At 38.6% G+C, this 11,292-nt stretch overlaps 1 protein-coding gene across 1 annotated transcript; it reads left to right on the top strand.

Moving 5' to 3' along the window:
- Nucleotides 1-9,164: 9,164 nt before the first annotated feature.
- si:ch211-127n13.2 lies at nt 9,165-10,956 on the top strand. Its single transcript, XM_042493824.1, has 5 exons — nt 9,165-9,225; nt 9,362-9,427; nt 9,685-9,804; nt 9,921-10,121; nt 10,674-10,956. Exons 1-5 carry the CDS (start codon nt 9,165-9,167, stop codon nt 10,718-10,720), a joined length of 495 nt encoding a protein of 164 aa, XP_042349758.1. The 3' UTR covers nt 10,721-10,956.
- Nucleotides 10,957-11,292: the final 336 nt, after the last annotated feature.

Raw genomic sequence — 11,292 nt, 5'->3', positions numbered from 1 at the left:
AATGGAAAGTTGTATATAGATCCAGCACTTGAGTTTGTTTCATTTGCATGAGGTTTTTTGTTTTGTTCTTATTTTTTAAAATCTAATCTGGCCCCCATTCACTAAAGTTTGGACACCCCTACTCTTGAGAGAGCGCTTAGTGGAACAGGTGGATTCTAACACTTGCTTGAGAGTGCTTGCTATGTAAATCTGTTACTCTTTAATGATATTGTAAAGACTAAGGCCAATGGAAAAAAGTACATACAACTTTTTGACATTTATGCCAGTTTTCCTCCAGCTTCAAAAACAAACTCTTTAGAAAATTAAGCAGTTCTGCTTTTCACTCCTCCTAGAGGCCTCAAGGACTTCTGTTGTGTTGACTGGATGAGCCGACACGTTCTCATCCCAACTCGTCACGTTACCACTTTAAGTGCAAACTTTCACATCTACATATTAAACTCTGGGTATCCTTCTGTGTCTGCTGATGACAGTCTTGGATGCTGTTACCGTGATGTCAACACATGCACATGGTGGGATGATGCTGGTTATGTTTAGGCAACAACAGCACATGGCAACCAATGCCGGGGTGTCAACAAACACACATGCTGGTTAGGATTAGGGGAAGGAGGCAGATGGTAAAGTATTGGAAAAAAAAACCATTCAAACAGGAAACAAACACCAGAGTCTTGCATGAAAGTCCAGGGTTTTTTGGATCCATCCACCACCCCTTCTATCCAACCTAGAGGGATCCTCACCCTCCTTACGTTGTTTCTGGTAGCATTTCAACCAGAGGCCGTCTCGCTAAGTATCATAGGCACAGGACAGGTTTCGTCCAGTAGCTTTCTCAATTGACCCCGCCCATCCGTGAATCATACTGCTGCTGCAGGTTCTGTCCGGCCATGTTCTCAGCTGATCCACACTCATGTGGATGTGAAAGGTGCCCTCTGGTGTTGGGATCTTATGCCAAAAGCATTGACAAAGCGGTGCTATTTGACCACTTTGGAATGAGTTTGTGTGTTTATGTGACTTTGCATCATTTCCGTATTTGCAGCAAGTTTTTGCTGTTAACATATTTGTTTTGGCTGTCTGAAGCACAGTTTAAATTTAAAAATTTGCACATCTTTTAGAATAGGCATCGTCTCTGAAGCTGCTGGATGTTCCTCCTGACAAAAATATTTTGAATAAATAAATATTATTATCATTTCATGCAGCAAATGTCAATGAATGGTAAATGGACTGTACTTGTATAGCGCTTTTTTTAGTCTTTTCGACCACTCAAAGTGCTTTCACACGACATGTTACATTCACCGATTCACACATGCATTCATACAGTAGTGGCCTAGGCTACCGTTCAAGGTGCCACCTACTAGGTAGTAATAATTCATACACATGCACACTCTGATGACGTGGCATCAGGAGCAATTCTGGGTTCAGTATCTTGCCCAAGGATACTTTGACATGTTGCATGGAGGAGCTGGGGATCGAACCGCTGACCTTCCGATTAGAGGATGACCCACTCTCCCTCTGAGCCACAGACCTTTGTAACAACATAATAACATTAATAATGTGACCTACAGCCACTTCCCACATGCCCTTCCTGTAATGGTGCACTGTGAACTGTAATCATTTAATACTCTACACTGTGTGAGTGGGCAGTCTGCTGATGACCTTATGATTTTGTAATTAGTACGTGTATTTTCTAGCATGCTGGCTGTGAATGTGTGTGTGAGATAGAAGTGTGATCCACTATGCAGGAGAGGAGGTTTACACTGAATGTGTGTGTGTTTACAAGAAAGATTTGAAGTGTAACATGCGCTATCTGGTGACCCCCAGATGGGGTACTTCCCACTGCATCTGCGTGTGTTTGAGAGTTTGTGAAAGAAGTGCTGCTCATATAATGTTCTACCCACTGCGTGTGATGATAACTGCTTAAAGCTCACGTTTGACACTTAAATTCATTATATAGAAAAAAGGATGCTATCATGCTGTACAGGCAGGTCAAAACAATTAATCAAGTGTAACATGAGCATTTACGGTATGTAACAATAGAATAACATGGAATGAGCTCTCCATAGCACACACTTAAGCACAAACAACAGCAGAAGCTGTTTGTTGTAAGTCATTCATTTATTTCTGTACTCAAAAGCTCATATTAGATTAAAGGAACACTCCAACGATCTGACATTTGGGGAAATGTGTTTGTTTGCTGTCTAACCTGCAGTCAGATGAGAAGATCAATAAATATTTCATCTCTGTGTGTCTGGTGCAGAGATGGGTCAAGTGTTGTTTCAAAAAATGCCAATGTATCTTTAAATTGTCCTAGGGCTACATAAATCTTTTCAGTTTTCTTCTTTTTTTTTTCGTTTAGTTTTAACTCTCAGGTAGAGAACAAAAGTAAAAGCACAAATTCTTGTATCACAAGTATGAAAAATTTCATTCAATATGATTTTTACGTAATGTTTTTTACTAAAGTTTAGCATCATAGTGTGCATGCGAACTAATAAACAGTAAATACAAAGCAGGCTACAGCAGAGGCTGATGGGAAAGTGTTTTGTTTTGCAAGTATCTAGTCAGCAAGACTAAGGAGATTGTTGTCAACTTCCAGAGAGGCCACACCCAACACCCGTCACTGACCATCGACGGAGCTGCAGTGGAGAGGGTGAGCAGCACCAAATTCCTGGGAGTGCACATCAGTGAAGATCTCTCCTGGACTACCAACACCGCATCACTGGCCAAGACAGCCCAGCAGCGCCTCTATTTCTTGCGCAAACTCAAGCGGGGCAAGGGGCTCCACCACCCATCTTGACTACATTCTACAGACGAACCACTGAGAGCATCATTTCCAGCTGCATCACAGTGTGGGGTGGGAGCTGCACCGACTACAACAGGAAAGCACTGCAGCGCATTGTGAATACAGCTGGGAAGATCATTGGGGCACCACTCCCCTCTCTGCAAGACATCTACACCACCCGCCTCACCCGAAAGGCCACCACAATTGTGAGCGACGCAAGCCACCCCGCACACAATCTGTTCAGCCTCCTGCCCTCTGGAAGGAGGTACAGGAGCCTCCGCTCCCGCACTACCAGACTCACCAACAGTTTCATCCACCAGGCTGTGAGACTGCTGAACTCTCTCCCCTCTCTCCCCTCCTGAGGAGAGTTAAGTTATTAATTCTACCTCTCATTTGTGTAATAACCCCCACAGCTGCTACAATGTTTTTGTTTACACAGTTTATATACTGGTTATTCTTTTTTGCACTACACTGTTTACACTGTTTATTTACTGATTATTCTGTTTTTGCACTATTTATTCTGCTGTTTACATTCTGTTTATCTGTTTTCTCTCTACTGCACTCATTACTATTTTTGCTCTTGTTTTTTGTTTTTTGTTTTCTTTTGTTTTGTTATATAGACTATATTTTTAATTCTTTAATTAGATTTTTAACTCTGTTGTGCCTGTGCACTTTACTGTTTGCCCTGTCCTGTCTGATATCTGTCTACGCATGGGATAGTGAGAAACGTAATTTCGATTCTTTTGTATGTCAAGTACATGTGAAAAATTGACAAATAAATCTGACTTTGACTTTGACTTTGACTTTGATTAACCAAGTACTTTAAAAAGAGAACATTTTACCTGATGGTGAAAATTCAATTCCATTTCAATTTTCAGTTTTATTTATAAAACCACAAATAGCATTTTACCTCAATAGGCTTTTAGTCCTTACCCCGACATTGACTAAGGAAAAAACTTCCCCAACAAAAACCTATAATGTGGGGAAAAAAAAATGTAGAAACCTCAGGAAGAGCGACTGAGGAGGGATTCCCCTTCCAGTTGTTAAGAGGGGAGGATGAAGTGTGCATAATATTTCATGACAATCCAGTCAGGAGTTGTTGAGGCTAGGGATGTCAGTTTTTCAAATGTTGGTATTCGGGCCAATCAAGGCATTTTTTGACTGCACTGGAAATATTTAGCTCATAGAGTGATCTGATCCTTTGTGTCAGCTGTCACACAGGTGTTTTTATTTCATACACAGCTGGATGGAGCGCACACTCCATCAACACTCACTTGCCTCTGTTTCTTCCCCTGTTGAGCTCCATGTGTGTGCAGAGGCTGAGCCCTGCCCCCCACAAACACCACAAACCATAAACGAAAGCACAGCATGAGACTGTTTATTTACATTATTTACAGAACTTATGAGCACTTGTTTCATGTAAGCTCAGTGAGGAAGTCTTGCAGTTCACCTTCAGCTATTGCACATGGTGTGTCTGCAGCCTGCTCTGAGAAGTGAGGAGCAGAGAAGAGAACAGTGCAGATGTTATTACAACCACACTCACCACTGCAAGTATGCAAGCTCCGCAAGCAAAAAGCCAGCAATAAAGAGTAATTTGCCCAAAAGATGTGAGAATCTGAGAATTTGGAAATATTAAATTGATTAGCTGAAGTATTTATTGAAGTATTTAATTAACAAATGTTTTCTTAAGGCCTATTCTAAAAACAGATGCCCTACAACTAGCCTATCCACCTTATGGGCGTGGTTCCAGTGCTGAGCCGGTAACACTTTATTTTAAGGTACACCTATTCACCATTAATTAGCTGCTTATTAACATGCAAGTTAGTAACATATTGGCTCTTAATTAGTCATTATTAAGTACTTATTAATGCCTTGTTCTGCATGGCCTTATTATACAACCAATAAGCCATTAACTAAGAGTCTTCCCTCAATAACCTCAGAATTATTGCTTATTAGTACTAAGCAAGGAAGTTGTTGTATATGAATTACGATCTCAATATGCTTTGCTTAGTATGGATTTAATAAGGTGGTAGTACCCCAAGAATAGTTATTCTCCCTTAATACCACTTAATGAATATGGTCTGTTCTTACATAACAAAACACAAAACACAAAAATTACAAATATTAATAGTGTCCAAATAACTCTAAATTAAGTCTTTGTTACTTAGAATATGTTCCCCATACTAAAGTGACATCTTGATCATTACTAATTCACTAATAGTTGAACACTTATTAACCAACACATGTTCCCTAATCTAAAGTTGCCTCCTTTTCACAATTAGTTAATATGTTATAGCACATAACTACTGCAATAAACAAGTGATGGGTTACACCTTTGAAAAATTGATCTATCTATAGGTTCCCTCTCATTCAGTGGTAGAATAACAAAGACAGCACAAGTACAAATACTGCATTTATTAAACCACTGGTTCAGGTTTTCCCAAGGCTGACAATAAATACTGCTCGAACAGGTAATGGGGTATTCCTGAAATTTCAAACGCTGACAACTGTATCAGTGTATGTAAATATGTCATACAATATGGTATCAAATGTATAAGCAGGTCATACTGTATGATAATACAGGTACTCTATTGTTGAAAAACACTGCACAATATAAAGTACAAAAATACAAAAAATTGAAATCTAAAAAATATAAAACCTGCACAGCTCAACATGACTTGTCAAAGGTTAGAACAAATGTACTGAACTGTACAAACATTGCACTTCCACAGCCTAAACTTGCTCTATAATTACTATAATTACGTTACTATGATGGTTTCCACGCCAATAAGTCCACTCAATTACATCCAAGTGATCCCTCAACAGTTTTTTGTGTGCGGTTCCCTCTTTGTCTCCAGATAGTTGACTTGCAAATACCCCAAAATCTCTCCAGGTTTTGTGTATGTGCACCTGTAACAGGGTCAACAAAAAAAATCTTGATGGTTGACAGTCAGGTGATTGTAACCTTCATCCTGAAGACAGCGGTAAGACCTCCACCCATCTGAAATGACGGAGCTTCCACGACGAACGTGCTTCTTTATTAGAGGCAAGAGATGTCTGGCTGAACGGTGATGCACAATCTTAAGAATGGGTCTCCCTGTCATCCTTGATCCCTAGCATTCCGAACACCCAGGAACTCCTGTTGCTTGCCCGTCCTCTGTTGTACTGAAATTCATAAGAGCAAATACTTAAAAATGAAGACAATGATTCTGCAATAATGGTGGGAAATGGGAGACAATAAATCATAAGTCAAATATTCAAAAGTTCTCTTTCGCTTTGGAGTAGTGGTGCATGTTTACAAATATTGAACTGTTCTGGGGTGTAGGAATAATGTAGTTTCTTAAAACTGACATTGCCCCTTGATTGCATCAATGAACTACAATGTATCTTATTCCATAATGCAGTAGTTCGAGATACAGGAGATACACCTCCAAGCACCTCAGACAAAAACAGGTTTTAAATGTATGTATATTGTCTCTACTGACAGTAGCTGAGTTTAGCACAGACTTAACCAACATCAAATACACGTTTTTAGACACAAAATCATGTATTTGGCATCAAAGTAATACTCATAAGTGTAACTTTCATACCTTTCTTTTATGGCCAAATTTGCTTTCATCTATCATAACAATCTCTGCTCTTTGTCCAACAGTCTGCTTGCCTCTTCTTCTCATTCTTTTCATTCCTGATTTGCAAACTCTCCGCAGCTTGTCTGCAAGTTTACTCAGAGTTGCAGAACTCCGAGTAATTCCTTCCTGCAGCATGTCCACTTGCCTCAGTCGAAGGCCTTGGGCAAATCTGTAATAGATCAACCAGATAAATACTTCAATGACACAATTTAGAAGTGGGTGGTTAAAACAATTTCTTAAGCTGTCATTAGTCTTTTTATAACCATAATTATAACCATAATTTCTCATTTGCAGTCCCATTTGCAGACACAGCAGATACTCATAGCCTGAATATAAGAGTGTATTTGACCTGAAACAACAAATCTCAAAAGCAAAGTAGGGTGAAGAACATCCCCTATATGAGAGGAGGAATGGAATAAAACCCCCAAACAAATGAAAATCTGCTGTATCTTTGAAGAGTTTTAATAAAAAAACAAAAAAAATGGATACTGAGTAAATTAGCACAGTGTCTGTTTAAAAAAGTTAAGTTCTTTTGAGAAATTAGCACAGTGTCTGTTTAAAAAAGTTAAGTTCTTCTGAGACAATTTCCAAGAACCACCTAAAACCTAAAAATCCACAAGACCTTTGTACTACATTGGACTCTTCGCAACCCAGCACTTATGCAATTACACATACTTAATAAATAAATAAATAAAGTCAACTGATATTCAGAATTCTTCCCATATAACTCATGTCTCGTAAGCATTGGCTCTTATGGCTGATGGCTTTTGTTATTATACAATGTAAAACCACGCACCTGTAGATGTAATGCATCCACGTATGCAGTCGAAGGTGCGATTTCTCAAATATGGAGCCACTTCGGATGGACCTCGATACCGTTTTCCCTTTGTGACAGGAATCTCGGCAAATCCTGATGATTAATTCCAAAGGTTAATTTATAAAAATAAAAAACCCATGATACTGTACTGATTTCACTCAAAAAAATGTAACATAAATGAAGATGAAGAGGGGGACATCCTTGTGTATGTACAAGTTTAAAGTCAAGCTGATTGAATAATAATAAATAGGTGAACAATATGACCAGGAATGTGATCTAAAACTGTTAAAAAAAGGCATTTTTCATTTCAGATGTTGTTCATTCGTGGAAACATGAGCAGCCCTATCTCTAGCTACCAAATAAACAGTAGCTTACTTAAAAATTTTAATTTACAGCTGTGTGTGATTTGTATTGTGACTTTGTAGTGACTTATATATATTTTGTGTGTACACTACTCATAGGTTCTGTATTAAAAACATTCTCATAAAATATAGGATTTGGCACTGAATTCTAGCAGATCTTGGATAGCTGCATGCTGCACACTCCCCTATGCTTACACACAGAAAATTAATAAATAAGGCACACGTCTAGTTGTTCTACTCACCATGCTGCCTCCTTTTTGTCGTAGGGCCGTTTCAACTTCATAACATGAGAGCAAGAGCGGCATTTCATCCATTTTTGAAGTAGGCCTTCTCTCATTAACCATCTGGTGAACTTGTAGTTTTCTTTGGGGCACTGTCTAAAATGTATTCGACTCAAAAATTCGTAACCCAACATCTTCTTCTCATAATTTCTTTTTTTTTTAATCTTATACCATGGCGATTTTTTTCTTTTTACTATGGCTATACACAGTCTATGGTTTCAACCTCGCAGTCCTGCTTCAAAAAAGGCGCAAAGTGACCCACTTTGTAGAGTAATGACTGACATAAGAATCTACCAATCCGTAGCCGTGCTACTCCGATGTGTTGCTCTCATCCAATCATTGCCTGTTACTCTGTCGTCATGTGACATCCTCATCCAATCATCCAAAGGGATCCACCAGTCACGTTAAAGATCCGGAGAAGGGTGGCTATTTGACGTGTCGTTCATAGCTTGGAGAGTGAAGAGGGAAATTCGTGTAACAAAAATGGTAAGTGAAGCGCTAGCCTGTTAATTGAAAGTCTCCCTGAGTTTTGCAAGCACATCATAAACCTGTCCCGTGCCGTTTACATAGTTAAAGAGTATTAAACCCTCCCGTTTATCTGCAGTGTCGAGGCTAATTAGCTAGCTAATGTAATGTTAAGCTAGCTGAGTGCAGGTGCGTAATGCTTTAACTTAGTCCAGAGATGGGGACTCGAGTCACCGTGACTTGGACTCGAGTCGCTATTTTGATGACTTTTGACTATGACCTGACAAAAAATAACGCCACAGCTGAATTTCTCACAGGCACGGCATCAGCTCAGTCGTTTTTTTCCCCGGACCTTTTTATGCATTTATTTTGAAAGGACCGCTGGAGAGAGAGGGAGGGGGAGAGAGAGCGAGAGGGGGGACAGAATATAAAATATCAAATTATTATCTCAAACTATTTGGTATGAGTGCAGACTGAGAATGGTGTTGTCATGATTTTCTCTTCTCTTCTTTTCTATTCTATATATATATTGTCTACACTTTATTTAGATTAGATTCTGCGGGTGAAATTGCAATAATAACGTGACTTGACTTGACTTAGACTTGACTTGACTTGACTTGACGTGCCCAAAGAAAAATTATTTGGAACTTACTTGAGACTTGCACATGGTCCCATCTCTGGTATGAACCACATTTTATAATGAAAAATAAATTATGCACTATGCAGTCATTGAACAAGAAGAGCTTTTTGAATCTTGTGTAGATTATTATTAAGTTACATTTTGCCGGTTATAGTGACATTAATTTATTTATATTTTTACAGCCTAAGGCAAAAGAAAAAATGTCCCTAAAAGTCCCTAAAGATGACTCTATGACAGAGGAGACCAAAAATGATCTGGATGGTAAATTTTTCTGTGTTAACTTTCAAGGAACTGTAATACTTAAATAATTATCTTGTCCAAATGTGTTTAAAACGTTTAAAGTCATCTATTCAAATGTTATATGTATACATTTTGTTGTACCTATGCCATTCTGTAGGTCCTGAAGATAAAGGAGATAAAGGCTCTGCTCCAAGTTGCAGCAGCATAAGCAGCATTGGATCAGGTAATGATTTCTCATTTTCTAGCAGTGTATCTTTGTTGTCTAAACTGAGTTTCATTTCTTGCGTGATTTTTCCGCCTGAGATTAAAGTTGTTGGCAGATTTTGTCAGTATACATGTGTGTGCTTACAAATCAAATTAAGGAAAAACACCATATCTGGTCCACTACCTTTGTTGCATGCATGTCATTCTCTCTCTGTCTCACTCATTTAATACTGTCAAATCATAATCTTTTTTGTATCCTGCTCTCTTGTTTTTAAGGATCAATTTCCAAAGTGGAGTTCCTAGAAGCCAGGATCCAATGGCAAGAAAAAATAATAAAGGATCTTGAGCAAGAGCGCAATTTCTTGCGTGAGCAAATCATGGGAAAGAAGAGATCATGTGAGTGATTTGGGGGCAACTTGTATCTGCAAAATATAATGTAATTGTAATGAACGGTGTGATATATTTTCATAACAATCTGATCTTTGTCTCATCTATCCTCTATTTGATCAAAGCTCAACCTAAAGTATTTACTTTGGAGGACGACAACGAGGATGATGATGGCAACATGGATGAAGATGACGTCATTCCCCAATCTTCTCCAGACATCAGTGAGTCCTCGGACAGTGATGTTGTCATCCAAAGAAGGAAGAAACGTCGGACACAGCCACCTGCATCTGCAACTGTGGCTGTGCCTGGAAAAGCTCATGTAAGAGGTAAGAATGGCATAACTTGAACCACCTGCCCTGTGAGCACCAAGTGGTCATGAAAAATAAGTATTAATAAAAGCGTTGGAAGAGCTGTTATAAATATGTCCTGAAGTAATTATGAGGCAAAAATACAGATCTTCAGTTCTAGTTTCTGAATATACTAGGAATCTGATGATAAATAAAAATTAAATGTCTAAAGTCAAAAATATGGCTTTCATCCAGAATAAAGCTCCATTTTATTTTGCAGCATTCACACTAATTATTATCCAACATCAAATGTATTGCTAGAAAGATTTGTCTCTCAGAATTAAACATAATTCAGAACCATAAGACTTACCAACTAAACAGATCTTACAGAGTATCATTTTTGTATTGGATTCTGAACCACATATTGTGCGTGAAATCATATCAGGAGATGAGCAGATTCTTCAGTTCCTAGAATATGCTTCATACTTTTATCAAAAGAGAAGTGACCAGTTTGAGCAATTTCAGCTGACCTTAAGCCGTGGTTTGTGCTCATTTCTCGTGTTCTTTGTTTTTGTTTTATGTATTTTTCAGTGAAAGGGCCAGCTGAGGTTATCAGCAGATATAAAAAAAAGTCTTGAAAAGCTTAAGCAAAGTCCGCACCATGACTGAAGCCTTCAGAATCAATGGCGTGGACCGGGGAACCATCAAGATGACTGCTGCAATTGCAGAGCTCAACATTGTGGATCCTGTAACCTTCAACAACCTGAAGTATGATCCTGCAACTGAGACCCTGCAGTCCTTTGCTAAGAGGTGTGCAACGCACATAACCTCTGAGAAGAAGAGCATTATAGAGGACATGAAGGCCAAAGGTCAACTCCTCCCCTTGTTGATGAAATATTAAGACTTAAGTGAGCTTCTTTGTTCAGTTAAAATTCTGTTGTATTAGAAAAGTGAAATACAGTATTTGTGCACAGGGAAATAAATCACCTGATGCAGTAATTATAGAGCAAGTTTAGGCTGTGGAAGTGCAATGTTTGTACAGTTCAGTACATTTGTTCTAACCTTTGACAAGTCATGTTGAGCTGTGCAGGTTTTATATTTTTTAGATTTCAATTTTTTGTATTTTTGTACTTTATATTGTGCAGTGTTTTTCAACAATAGAGTACCTGTATTATCATACAGTATGACCTGCTTATACATTTGATACCAT

This window comes from Plectropomus leopardus, chromosome 9 (assembly GCF_008729295.1).
Source record: "Plectropomus leopardus isolate mb chromosome 9, YSFRI_Pleo_2.0, whole genome shotgun sequence".
NCBI classification, from domain to species: domain Eukaryota; kingdom Metazoa; phylum Chordata; class Actinopteri; order Perciformes; family Serranidae; genus Plectropomus; species Plectropomus leopardus.
Note: the sequence above shows the minus strand (reverse complement) of the source record. Positions and strands in the feature narration are given on the sequence as shown.

Bases quoted from the DNA above. Each gene is read 5' to 3' on its own strand.
- si:ch211-127n13.2 (XM_042493824.1), top strand. From the start codon at position 9,165: ATGTCCCTAAAAGTCCCTAAAGATGACTCTATGACAGAGGAGACCAAA. The intron at 9,428-9,684 runs GTAATGATTTCT...CTTGTTTTTAAG, and splicing joins CATAAGCAGCATTGGATCAG to GATCAATTTCCAAAGTGGAG. The intron at 10,122-10,673 runs GTAAGAATGGCA...TGTATTTTTCAG, and splicing joins TGGAAAAGCTCATGTAAGAG to TGAAAGGGCCAGCTGAGGTT.